The sequence below is a fragment of the Salmo trutta genome, chromosome 7, assembly GCF_901001165.1.
Source record: "Salmo trutta chromosome 7, fSalTru1.1, whole genome shotgun sequence".
Classification (NCBI taxonomy): Eukaryota; Metazoa; Chordata; class Actinopteri; order Salmoniformes; family Salmonidae; genus Salmo; species Salmo trutta.
The window spans coordinates 40667056-40681077 of NC_042963.1; the positions used below are offsets into that span (position 1 = coordinate 40667056).

At 45.6% G+C, this 14022-nt stretch overlaps 1 protein-coding gene across 6 annotated transcripts in view; it reads left to right on the forward strand.

Moving 5' to 3' along the window:
• Positions 1–13238, forward strand: part of LOC115197406 (homeodomain-interacting protein kinase 2) — a 128850-nt gene extending 115612 nt beyond the window's left edge. The window contains exons 8-15 of one of the 6 annotated variants that reach the window (XM_029758865.1): positions 538–760; positions 1407–1528; positions 4850–4980; positions 5981–6172; positions 7431–7769; positions 8282–8577; positions 8855–9030; positions 9879–13238. In XM_029758865.1, coding sequence (XP_029614725.1) covers positions 538–760; positions 1407–1528; positions 4850–4980; positions 5981–6172; positions 7431–7769; positions 8282–8577; positions 8855–9030; positions 9879–10367 — 1968 coding nt within the window. In that variant the 3' untranslated portion in view covers positions 10368–13238. The remainder of the gene's footprint in view (positions 1–537; positions 761–1406; positions 1529–4849; positions 4981–5980; positions 6173–7430; positions 7770–8281; positions 8578–8854; positions 9031–9878) is intronic. The other 5 variants (XM_029758868.1, XM_029758869.1, XM_029758870.1 and 2 more) reach the window with 5 other exon arrangements.
• The last annotated feature ends 784 nt before the right edge of the window (positions 13239–14022 follow it).

Below are 14022 nucleotides of genomic sequence, written 5' to 3' on the forward strand. Positions count from 1 at the left end.
CCACTAGGGATTCTGGGTTTGAGTCCAGGCTCTGTCTCAGCCGGCCACGACCGGGAGACCCATGGGATGGCGCACAATTGGCCCAGCGTCATCCGGGTTAGGGCAGGGTTTGGCCGACAGGGATGTCCTTGTCCCATCGCGCACTGACGACTCCTGTGACGGGCCGGGCGCAGTGCACGCTGACACAGTCGCCAGGTGTACGGTGTTTCCTCCGACACATTGGTGTGGCTGGCTTCCAGGTTAAGCGAGCAGTGTGTTAAGAAGCAGTGTGGCTTGGCAGGGTCGTGTTTCGGAGGACGCACGGCTCTCGACCTTCGCCTCTCCCGAGTCCGTACGGGAGTTGTAGCGATAAGACAAGACTGTAACTACCAATTGGATACCATGAAGTTGGGGAATAAAGGGGTTAAAAAACAAAACAATGACTGACAATGTTATTTTCTGATTAATGATTCTATCCCGTCCCCCAACAACATGACCTTACCACCACCACTGAACATCTCCTTATGGCTTTACGTTTTGATCCCGTCATTCCTTTAGGCCACCAACCAGGCTCCCTCCACCACCAGTACCACCCTTTCCCTTGGCAACCCCGATGTCTCCATATTAAACTACCGATCTGCACTCTACCAGCCCTCAGCGGCCTCCATGGCTGCCGTGGCACAGAGGAGCATGCCCCTGCATCCTGTGGCCCCTCAGCTCTGTGCTGCCCGGCCTGACCCCTTCCAGCAGGCCCTCATCGTCTGCCCACCTGGCTTCCAAGGTAAGAGGCTTTAGAGTAACACAGTGTATGCTGTGTAACAAGGCCACAGATCTAGGATCAGATTACTCTATCCCTTAACCATTGGGGGTAAACAAATATCTGATCCTGTATCAGTGGTAAGGCGTCTGTAATGAGTGATTATTTCATGCCATCTTGGAACAGATTTACTTTGAAAAAATATCAGAAAGATAACAGATTGCAACGGGATCACCTGTATACATAAATGCTAAATTAATTAATTAAAAAGAGCACCTATAGGCCTTTCTATAGTCAGGTCTAAGGCTCAGTCAGTTTCAGTAGAGTAGATCAGCACTGGCTGGCACCAGCGAGTTCAGTTTTCTCCTGATGAGAGAAGCGCTTATGAAGCTGTGAGCTGGAACTGCACTACAATGACTGTAAGCCTTCCACTGACCCCCCTTCCACTGACTGTGTTTGAGATATCAAACAACTAGTTTAAAATGTTTTTTTCCATAACAATTTTGCCGTCATTGTTTCTCCCGTCATTGTTTCTCTTTTTTTGTGTGGCGCATAGTGTTGTTGTTGTTGACCTCCTCTGTGTTGTTGTTGTTGTTGACCTCCTCTGTGTTATTGTTGTTGACCTCCTCTGTGTTGTTGTTGTTGACCTCTGTGTTGTGTGTGTTCTCAGGTATGCAGGCCTCCCCGTCCAAACACACGGGCTACTCTGTGCGGATGGATAACGCCGTTCCCATAGTGACGCAGGCCCCCGGCACCCAGCCCCTGCAGATTCAGCCAGGCCTGTTGACACAGGTAGGAAGTAGTGATTCAGTCCGTCGTCATGGAGATAGGGGGCCCACCTTTAGTCCCTTATTTGCATCTCCTGAACTCATAATGATATCTCATCTTTGTTTTGCTGGATCACAATACACAGAACCTATTCTATTTACTGGGAGACATTCATACCTAAACACACATATGGCTATGACTAACAGGGTATTTTGTATGATTTGGTCATGGAAGCTACTTTGGAAAAGGTCGGACCTCTATATCCTTTTCTATAACAGGCTAGCCTTTGATCAAGGCAGGGAGTCCATCAGGGTGTTGTGATCCTTCTGCCCCTGCAGGCACTTGTTTTGACTGAGTGAGTTAAACCCTGGTTCCATTGTCCTCCTCCCTCCTTGAAAAAAACATAGCCATGCATTATTCCTCCAGTATAGTTGAGCATTAAAGTAGAGTTGTAGAGGAGTAGGACACCTCTCCCTCTGGTTTCTAGAAATGTCCATAAGAGCTTTAATATCCCTGTAAAGTCCCAGGTGTCAGAAGGCTTCCCTTATCTATAGTTAATCATGCAGTAGGCAGCTAGCGAGGCTCTCTGAACTGTGTGGAAGACTAATCTGTCAGATACCAAATGGTGATTAGCTTCAGGGCTGCTTCCAAGTCAGGCGCTCTGAAATTATAGGCCTCAGAGGAGAGGGACAGATTTGGAAAGGCTTGGAGGGGTTTGAGGGGTTTGCTCGGCTACAAGGTTACCCTGTGCCTTGTAGCATTCACTGTATAACATAAATGCAGTACTTCAGGAAAAACTGTCTCAACAGAAGAATTCACAAAATAGTTCACAGTATATTAATTATGATACAGTGCAAAGCCCCAAGTAAAGGTATGATGGTGGAACAAGCCAATATAATGAAAATGTTACAGTTCATGAACCAAAGAGTATATTGTGCAAGTATCATCCTATTACTGTGTCATGGTCTACTGACATACTGTATCCTGGCAGATTTGATTCATTAAAGAAAATCCTCTGTCACGCTGCACACATATTAAACACAGGGATGATGTAGTCGAGCATGTGGTTTATCCAGAGCAGCAGTACACCCAATAAATGGATGTAGAGGATCTGAATCCTTCATTCCCTCTGCTTTGGGAGGTCTCTAATGGGTGTTTGGGGCTTTAGCCTCCAGGCCTCTCTGCAGCCGCAGCCCACCCTCGACCCAGGCGTCTGTAGAGCAGAGGTGGGGCTGGGTGGGGCTGGGTGTGGAGGAGGGCCCCAGTAAGCCAGTCCCGCCAGCCAGGCAGCAAGGCAAGACCTTTATCTGGAGCAGGAATGCAGAACATTTGGAAACAATTGGGGAGTGAGAGCCAGGGCTTTCAGAGCCCCGAGGTGACAAAGGGTTTTCACCCGGGGAGAAGAGGTTGGCGGTGGGGAGCAAGATAGCGCCTCTGATTGCTGGGGCAATGGGTCCTGAGAAGAAAAGAAAAAGGGCTGCTAACCTGTTTACCATTTCAGAGCAGACAGGCCGATTACACAACACAGACGTCCGGCGACAGAGGAATGCAGAGTGCCAGGATGGAGCAGGATGTTTGGAGAGATAGATGGAGGAGAGGAGGAGATGGAAGTATTGGTGGCTCTTAATGGTTTTGGCGTGTTGATAAAAAGACCTGAGATGTGAATGTAACCATGGGAGATGTAAAGGGAGTCTGTAAGTGGCTTAGGTTGTCTTCTATTGGCCAGTTTGCATGCCTTTCTATTGGCTGTGCCTGTGTCCTTTATCAATCCACATCCCGGTCTTGTTTTGTTGACCTAAAGATGCCTCCCTCCCTTTTCACACATTGACTGTTTTTATTTTAAGTTAATTCTCTCTCCCAACGTACCTCAGACAAAACAATTCCACTCCCACATGCTAGCGGTCATACACTGTTAAACCCTACAAGCGTTTTATATCAGTAGAGTATAACAGGTACATTGTAAAACATTGTGATATGTAGGCTTTGCACTCTGTATGAGCCCAGCGCAGATGTAGGCCTAAGATGGAGTGCTTTGTCTTCTGTGTGTGCTGTGCTATGTACTGCAATATACTGACGCTGCCGAAGTAAATAGAATATGCAAACACTATTTAAAGGAAAAATTCATTATACCCCACATTAAAGTGCTAATCAATAGAGCTGCATTAAACTATTAGGGCTGCAAACACACACACACACACACACACACACACACACACACACACACACACACACACACACACACACACACAGACCCATCTCTGACTCGGGGCATATTATGCCTGCCAACTCCCTGCATTCTGCACCAGCAATACAAAGCAGCTCCTTTCACAGCAGCCCTGAATGGGACTCGATGTAAATTTAATTAAAATCGGAGCTGATTTGGATAATGCCAAACACATCAGCACAGGGACCAGGAGGGGAGAGGCAACATATCTTTACTGCACATCCAAAGTCTTCCCAGTGAACCGGGAACATTCCCAGAACATTAGCTAAGATTCCCACTGAGTTCTAGTTAGAGTTTTATCTAACATTAGGATGATAACATCCCAAAAACACTCCAAGAAAATTCCACAATGTTCCCACAACCTAAAGAAACATTTTGGGAACCTTAAAAAAAGACAAAATGTGTTCTGGGAACATTCTTGTAACAATGTTTTTTTGCACCCTAAAAGAAACATTGTAGAATTATCCGCACATATCTTTGGTGATTCCCCCACAATGTTCCCACCAGACTGTTCCCACAACCTAATGAAACATTCTGGGAACATTTAAAGAACAGATTAAATGTGTTCTAGGAATATTATTGCATCATCAGGCGAATGTTTTAAACAAACATTCACGATTGGACAGTTTTTGTATTATGAGAACATGTGCCCCGATCTCACAAATGTTCTGGAAACATTCACAGAACCAATATTGGTTTGCTGGGTTATCTGCGCTCTGTTGATGTGTGCTGCTGACAAGGCCAGATAGTTCAGCTGGCTTTGTTTAACTAGCCTATTGTAACACTGGCCAGTTGTTCTGCTTGTACCTGCAATCCATTGGCTGTTTTGTGTTTTTAGAAGGATTTCTTAACTTTTGTTACACTTTCAATTATTTCCCCTAGTTCCCCCATGCCTTCATCTCTGGAATTAAAACAATGAGAGATACAAAAACAACACCTTTTTATTTAGGTAGCATTCTTTGTCTACATTAAAGTATACTTTGCATAATTGACATTCAAGGTTGTTAGGTGACAGATGATCCCATAGAGATACAATAGAAATACAATACAATATAAATAGTGTTGTATTTAATTCTGTGACTGACCTCTTCTCCCCGTTTGCTCTTTTTCTCTCCCCTCAGCAGGCCTGGCCCAATGGCACCCAGCAGATCCTTCTCCCCCCTGCCTGGCAGCAGCTCACCCACACCTCAGTCCAGCACGCCACCGTCATCCCTGACTCCATGACGGCCTCCCAGCCCCTGGCTAACTGGAGGTAAGGAACATGCTCTCCTCCTTATGTAACCAGAGTCTTATAAGCACTACCATAACAAATCAAAGCCTATAGGACCAGAGTAGACATTAAAGATTAGACTTGGTCAAACGTACCAACGTTGTACAGTATAAGCCTGGAATATCTAGCTATATGTGAAGCCAAATGGCAAAGGTGTATCCGTTTCATTGTAGCCTGCAAACCAATTTGATATGCTCCGTTTCACCATGATTAACAGAGTGTATCACTTAACATTCCAGGCTAGTTTCATTGTCCAATTGTGTATAAAGGCCTGGATAACATGGGGAGGTTTGGATGTTTACAAAGTTCAGAGAGGATCAGCACAGCAGTGTCCTGATTGACAGAAGAGCATTGCCTTGTGACAGGCACTCAGAGGGCTGCCATGAATCACAGTCTAGAAGTGAACAGCAGGGTTTTTGTAAGAGCACATTTACTTTAGAGGGATGAGATGTATGTAAGGACATCATCCCAGGCACGGCGTGTCACAATGATGATATGTTAGATGGATGGGGCCTGTAGGAAGGTAAGCTGGATGCAGGTATATGAGTGTGTGTGTGTGTGTGCATGCAGGTTAATTTAGCAGTGTCTGTCAAAGGACAGGGTGGTTCTCTCTCTCTCTCTCTCTCTCTCTCTCTCTCTCTCGCTCTCTCTCTCTCTCTCTCTCTCGTCCCCACAAAGATGATTGGGAAAGTGTCGCACTTCCTCTGCAGAACTATCCCTCTATAGCTACTGGCGTCAGCTGCCCTCGCTCCCGCTCTCTTTATTCCCCTCGCTCTCATTTTGCTCCCCTATGTCTCACGCGATGACTGCTGCCACCCACCCAACTCTAGTCCCATATGTGAAGCAGTATGTACTCATGTGCAGTTATAGATATGTAGTTAGACATGAAAATGGGCCAAGGTCACAATGACGGTGTTTCTCCAGATATAATAATATAAAATACAGGTTCAGTGCAGTGATGGGACATTCTGTTGTGTTCCAGGAATTCTCATCCACACGGCGGCCATTACAATCCCATCATGCAACAGCCGGCACTGCTGGCTGGCCACGTCACCCTCCCATCCAACCACAACCAGCCTCTCAATGTGGGCGTGGCCCATGTGATGAGGCAACCGTCAACCAATAACAACAACTCCTCTTCCAAAAAGAACAAGCAGCATCAGATGACTACCAGGTAAGCACAACTAGGACCTCCTACACAACTAGGACCTCCTACACAACTAGGACCTCCTACACAACTAGAACCTCCTACACAACTAGGACCTCCTATACAACTAGGACCTCCTAAACAACTAAGACCTCCTACACAACTAGGACCTCCTACACAACTAGGACCTCCTACACAACTAGGACCTCCTAAACAACTAGGACCTCCTAAACAACCAAGACCTCCTACACAACTAGGACCTCCTAAACAACTAGGATCTCGCACACAACCAGGACCTCCTAAACAACTAGGACCTCCTAAACAACTAGGATCCCACACACAACTAGGACCTCCTAAACAACTAGGACCTGCTATACAACTAAGACCTCATAAACAACTAGGACCTCCTAAACAACCAAGACCTCCTACACAACTAGGACCTCCTAAACAACTAGGATCTCGCACACAACTAGGACCTCCTAAACAACTAGGACCTCCTACACAACTAGGACCTCCTAAACAACTAGGACCTCCTACACAACTAGGCTGTAGTAGTAGGTGCCACCTAGTATTAGGTTGTAGTGGTAGGTGCCACCTAGTATTAGGTTGTAGTGGTAGGTGCCACCTAGTATTAGGTTGTAGTGGTAGGTGCCACCTAGTATTAGGTTGTAGTGGTAGGTGCCACCTAGTATTAGGTTGTAGTGGTAGGTGCCACCTAGTATTAGGTTGTAGTGGTAGGTGCCACCTAGTATTAGGTTGTAGTGGTAGGTGCCACCTAGTATTAGGTTGTAGTGGTAGGTGCCACCTAGTATTAGGTTGTAGTGGTAGGTGCCACCTAGTATTAGGTTGTAGTGGTAGGTGCCACCTAGTATTAGGTTGTAGTGGTAGGTGCCACCTAGTATTAGGTTGTAGTGGTAGGTGCCACCTAGTATTAGGTTGTAGTGGTAGGTGCCACCTAGTATTAGGTTGTAGTGGTAGGTGCCACCTAGTATTAGGTTGTAGTGGTAGGTGCCACCTAGTATTAGGTTGTAGTGGTAGGTGCCACCTAGTATTAGGTTGTAGTGGTAGGTGCCACCTAGTATTAGGTTGTAGTGGTAGGTGCCACCTAGTATTAGGTTGTAGTGGTAGGTGCCACCTAGTATTAGGTTGTAGTGGTAGGTGCCACCTAGTATTAGGTTGTAGTGGTAGGTGCCACCTAGTATTAGGTTGTAGTGGTAGGTGCCACCTAGTATTAGGTTGTAGTGGTAGGTGCCACCTCATCCCCCTCTCATCTCTCTCCCGTCAGGAACGTGTCTGCGTACGAGGTGTCCTCCTCCCAGGCGGTACAATCACCACAGCGCTCCAAGCGGCTGAAGGAGAACACCCCTCCACGTTGTGCTGTGCTTCAGAACAACGGCCCTTCCTCCGGCTCCAGCTGCGGACCCCCCCTGGGCTGTGGAGGGTGGGGACGGGGCGAGGCAGAGCAGGCCTCCAGCACCACCAGGGACCACCATCAGCACCACAACGGGCAGCGTCAGACCATCATCATCCCTGATACGCCCAGCCCTGCCGTCAGCATCATCACCATCAGCAGTGACACGGACGAGGAGGATGATCACAAGAATAGCAACACCAACCATACTAGGTACAGGTCAGCCATTTTGGGCCAGACATGACACGCAGGCAGGGATCTGGGTGCCAGGGTTAAATACATGACAGGAGGCCATGTTTAGTGCATGTTTAGTTTCATTACTGAAAGAGCTGGGTTTCATTTATAATAGGAGTGGACATGATTGGCATAAGGGCATTTTTTGTGGCTTGATCTGAATTCACTATTTATTATGGAATCAACACCAACATTGATCAGAAGGTTAGTAGGCTGACCATTACTATATCTTCTTAGGCCTAGGGGTCCTGCCCACTAACTTCTGGTGAAACTGGAGGGCGTGCAATTCAAATAAATAATCATAAATATAATGGATCTTAAACATTTATGTACATATAAGTGTCTTATATCGGCTGAAAGCTTAAATTCTTGTTAATCTAACTGCACTGTCCAATTTACAGTAGCTATTATACACCAACATTGGTCAGAAGGTTAGTAGGCTGACCAATACTATATGTACCATTACTAAAAAGTGATCCTCCTCCTTGCAGCTCATTCAAGCAGAGGAAGAACGTCATCAGCTGTGTCACAGTACACGACTCCCCCGACTCTGACTCATCCAGTAACAACAGTCCCTATGCAGTAGAGTCCAGGCAGCCCAACAACAATGGCTACCATGACTCCAAGACCACCCTGCTGGACAACTACAGCAACAGAAACAACCTTCGCTCCATCATCATCCCCCCTCTGAAGAGCCAGTCCAGCGAGGTGCTGAGCGAGTGTGAGCGCCTGATGCCAGGTACCTACACAGATATCTACACAGGTACCTACACAGATATCTACACAGGTACCTACAGAGACCCACACAGACAGGGAGGGATGGTTGATAGTCTTTCTTCTAGAGTATAGGAAATACTATTATTGTTTTTTGAAAAGAAAATGTTACAAATGTATCCATTATTGTTGTTGTTGGTACTACAAATGAACCTTCGCTAAGCCCTGCCCCATTGGTTACTGTTGCTACCTCGGTTCCACATGTTTTTTTTCTTTGTGTTTATAATGTACTCATATGTTATTTTCTTGACCTGGATTGACCTTTTGACCTTGTTCCCTTTACTGTGCAGATGCAATGAATCATCAGAATTCGGCGTACAAGTTCAAAACCTCCAATGGCGCGGGCATGGTGTCTGGCAACAACCACCTGTCGGGGGGCGTGGCTTACCGACAGCAGCGCTCGGGGCCAAACCCCTTCCAGCAGCAGCAGCCTCTCAATCTCAGCCAGGTATGGAGAGAGAGCCAAGTAAGGACCCATCTAAATTATTTATATCATTATCAATCAATCAATCACATGTATTTATAAAGCCCTTTTTACATCAGCAGATGTCACAAAGTGCTATACAGAAACCCAGCCTAAAACCCCAAACCGCAAGCAATGCAGATGTAAAAGCACAGTAGCTAGGAAAAACTCCCTAGAAAGGCAGAAACCTAGGAAGAAACCTAGAGAGGAACCAGGCTCTGAGGGGTGGCCAGTCCTCTTCTGGCTGTGCCATGTGGAGATTATAAGAGTAAATGGCCATTAAGGTCAGATTGTTCTTCAAGATGTTCAAAGGTTCATACATGACCAGCAGGGTCAAATAATAATCGCAGTGTTTGTTGAGAGTGCAACAGGTCAGTACCTCAGGAGTAAATGTCAGTTGGCTTTCCATAGCCGAGCATTCAGAGATTGAGACATTAAGTGCGGTAGAGAGAGAGAGAGTCAAAAACAGCAGGTCCGGGACAAGGTAGCACGTCCGTTGAACAGGTCAGGGTTCCATAGCCACAGGCAGAACAGTTGAAACTGGAGCAGCGGAATGACTAGGTGGACTGGGGACAGCCAGGAGTAATCAGGCCAGGTAGTCCTGAGGCATTGTTCTAGGGATCAGGTCCTCCAGCATGGGAGGGAGAGAGGGAGAGAAAGAGAATTAGAGGGAGCATACTTAAATTCACACAGGACACCAAATAAGACAGGAGAATTACACCAGATATAACAGACTGACCCTAGCCCCCCAGCACATAGACTATTGCAGCATAGATTAACTGTGTGGAAAGTGAGATTGTCATTTGGATTGCACTGACTCCATCCTCGTATCTCTTCTCGCTCCTATCCAGGCCCAGCATCACATGGTAACTGAGCGGAATGGAGGCCACCGGCGCCAGCAGGCTTACATCACCCCAACCATCGCAGCTCAGGCCCCCTACTCCTTCCAGCACCACAACAGCCCCTCTCACACTGCCAACGTCCACACCCACCTGTCTGCCACCCACCTGGCTGCCACCCACCTGCCCGGCCAGCCCCACCTCTACACCTACACTGCCACGCCCGCAGCCCTGGGCTCCACAGGCACTGTGGCCCACCTGGTGGCAACCCCAGGCTCTGCCCGCCACACGGTCCAGCACACCACATACCACACACCGGGCATTGTTCACCAGGTACCCGTCAGCATGGGGCACCATGTGCTGCCCTCACCCACCCTGCACCACAGCCAGTACCAGGCTCAGTTTGCTCACCAGACGTACATCAGCGCCTCGCCTGCCTCCACTGTCTACACTGGATACCCACTGAGCCCAACCAAGGTGAACCAGTACCCTTACCTCTAGAGCCAAGCCAACACACTGGAGACCCAGACCCCCAGATCCAGACCCCAGCAATGCTGCTGCTGCTGCTCACTCCATGTCCTCCCTCCCTATCCCCACTCCACAGACAGAGAGATAGAGAGAGAGACATGCAATCTTTATAAAACTGTCACATTTACTTGAAGACATAATGACAGAGAGGAAAAAGGTAAATAAATAGACAGAGAAAGGAGAGGTGGAATTTCTATTATTACTTTTCTTTTCCCCAAAAATTCTCCAAAAGGGCCAGTTTTGCTTTGTTTTCTCTCTTGGTTTTATTTCTACTTTCAATCAGAGTAATTTCTCATTATTTTATAGCAAGGTCTTCATAATGGGCCTTTGGGAGAGGTGGAGGCTTTTTGTTCTCCTAAAACAGCTTTTTGTTTGTTTTTGTTTTCCCGTCTTGAATTGGAAAGGGACTGTTTTAACAAGGGGTCCCTCTCTGGATGTTGGAATTCCCATCAGAAGAATTCCCATGAGGATTCCCGTGAGGATTTGGGAATGAAGGTGAAATACGGAAACCTGCTGCTCTTCAAAGAATACAAAAAATAATGATGGCCTTGAACTGTCTTAAACATTTCCAAATCATTCAATGTGTGGGGGAGAGAGAACGAAGCATCCCTCCACATCCCACACCCCTCCTTCTCCAACAGACAACTGGAGTCAGGAGTCTTCTGGAAATATAATCAACAAAAGACAAAAAAAATAGGTATTTTCCCTTTGTTTTTTAGTTCTCACCTTTTTGAGGAGGCTTATGTTTTAGCTATAGCAGTCGTAGCTGGGCCCTGTTTTTAGAATGTAGCAGTATGCACCCAGATTATTTTATGAATAACTTTTTCTGATACCAATAGAATTGATTTGTTCCTCTTTTTTCATTGTGATTGCACAAAGTGGTTATAATAACATAGGCATGTACAACGTGATTGTCTGTGTGTGCTACTGTCAGCCATGTGTGTGTAGTCCACGTCTTGCACCTTTGTGCTATAATACTTGGAATCCTCCGCAGTCTTAGGTTTGACCATTGTTCCCTCGTAGTGCCTTACAGATATAACGACACAGTTTACTTCGCTGGAACCTTGAGAACCAACAGACTAGCTGGAACTGGTTCCTTTCTTTGACGTCTTATTGTCGGGGCAGATTTGATTTCTCTTCCAGGTGTAGGCTTAGCCCCTAGCTCTGTGTTCTATCCTTATGACAGTATACTACAGTCATAAGAGGCTAGAGTTCATATTTAACTGACCTTTGGCTTTTTTGTAAAGTGTACATGAGTTTAACTTGCCTGGGGTACTGAACCAAAGTCGTTAGATCCATCCTCTTTACAGTGTGTGCTGGATATACATTTTCATTTGTGTACAGTATAACTGTAAGTCATCGTGGCGCACATACATACAATGGCTTTAGTTTGAGATGTGTTACTTTGTTTTTTATATCACACAAGGGAATCAGTGCCCAGGAATAATATAACAGAGAAGTATCAGCACAAGGATCCAATTAGGGGTAATGGAAAAAGCAAAAATACAAGAATGTGACTGTCAAAAACATTTATGTGATGAGTTCATTTGACACATCAATAGTCCAGAGTTCGAGAAAAAATAGGAATCAGAGGTTAAAAGCTAAGCCAGTAGAAAGGCATGATGGGAAGTGGTGGTTGCTATGGCGGCAATCCTCAGAAGGCCACCGAGAGAGAGCCTGGTTGTTTGCAGTAGGGAAGCAGAGTATTGAGGACTGTTGAGAGGGGTTGCTGGGTAGGAGTAAGACCTGGGTTCAAATACTATTTGAAATCTTTTAAATAATTCTAACGTTTGCTTTAGAGTGCCTGCAGTGCCAGATTGGCGGTGTTTGCAGTTTTTCAGCTATTGCATTGCTCCAGGCAAACTCAATCACGCCCAGCTAAAGTATTTGAAATGATTTTAAATAGTATTTAAACCCAGGTCTGGCGTGAGTGAGTGAGTGAGTGAGTGAGTGAGTGAGTGAGTGACTAGTAGAAAGCATTTGGTTGGTCTGGGTAGGAACTGAGGATGGCAGAGTGGTAGGGTGGCATTCCTCATGTAAATGGGACTAAAAGAATAGCATGTCGGCATGGAGCAGGTTGGTAGTAACAGTGACGGTGGGCAGGAGTTACAGGAGCACTGTATGAATGCACACCTAACTCTGATACAAGTTGTTGTGTTGTTGTAGTGGTTTTGTAAAGATAAACGGAAGTTATTTAGTAATTTCTGCCCTGAGGGTTGTGTAGCACCTCTCCGCATAGAGAGAGACGTGAACGGAACAGAAATGCTTCTACGTACACCTGGAAGGGCTTACTATGAAATGGGCTTCATTTGTTGACACTGTATCCATTTTGTCTTCAGAATCATGTGTTCACAGATAGCATACCACCAGAAAGGGATACCTGATAGTAAGAGAACTGATTGGGCTATTGCTTCTATGTGTGCTGCTTAATTTAATATCAGTTGTACTTTTCGTAGCCAATGATATATGATTACTATGTTTGTTGTAGTGTCCTCATGAAGTAGGCACATCAGAAATACTTGTTGTTTTAGTGAGAGCCTTCCCCCTTATCCCTTCATGTCATGCCATAGTACTTGCATTTTAAGTGATTATTTTATTTCTACGTTATTATTGAACTTTTTAAATGGCTGTAGGTACAGTATAAACTGTATTGTGTTATTTTACAGATTGTTGCAATAATTATCGTGGATGTTTTTTATCAGTGATTTGTTACTAGGCTCATTTCTATGTTGATTTGTAACTGGGAGTTGCTGTACAGTGATGTTATGTATTCATAAGGAGGGGTGTATACCTGTGTAAAGTGTTCAGGCACCGTTGACAATAATAAAGTTATAAAGTTGACAATAATCCATTTGGGCCCTTATGGGTAGGTAGCTTAGACTTGAGTGTGTCAAACCAAGGTTTGCTTCCTAAACTAAACCTAAAACAACAACATTTTGGTACTTCACCAATAGGCCACCACACTCCCTCCAACTGGCTCCACCATGCAAGCCTTGGGTTCCAGACAGTCAAAGATGTGATGCGTAGCATGTAGAGGTTGCTGGTTACATCATTTCCTTTCTGTTCTGTGGTGTATCTTTGTTGGTACTTTTTTGTTGATTTCCATGAGACCTGTGGGCCTAAGAACACAGACAAGGGAGATGCTTTTCCACATGAGTGGTTGGCCCCTCCATAAAGAGGCAGACTACTGAAACATTCCACCATAGGGAGAATCTGGCATCCATACTGCACACCCTACAGTCTCCATATCTCTCTGATCTGATGACTTGTCATTTTGGGACTTTTCTTTCTTCCCACCAAAGAAATTCAACATGTTAATGATGTACTGTACAAACACAAATAATCCCCATGTGGTCTGGCAATAACTTCTGGTCTAAACAATTGCCTTTACAGCATGTTGAGTGTGCTTTGAGGGCTATTGATGGGTTTTAAGCTAATGTTAGTGTGTGAGGTGTACAGATAGTACAGACTGTACAGTAGAATGCCAGTATGGCCACAACATACACACACATATATGAATGATTCAAGTTGCCATTATATCTTAAGCTATTTGACTGCCAATTGCAGTCCATCATTCTCAAACATCTATGATTTGAAAAAAATATGTTTTAGATCTGTCACTCGTTAC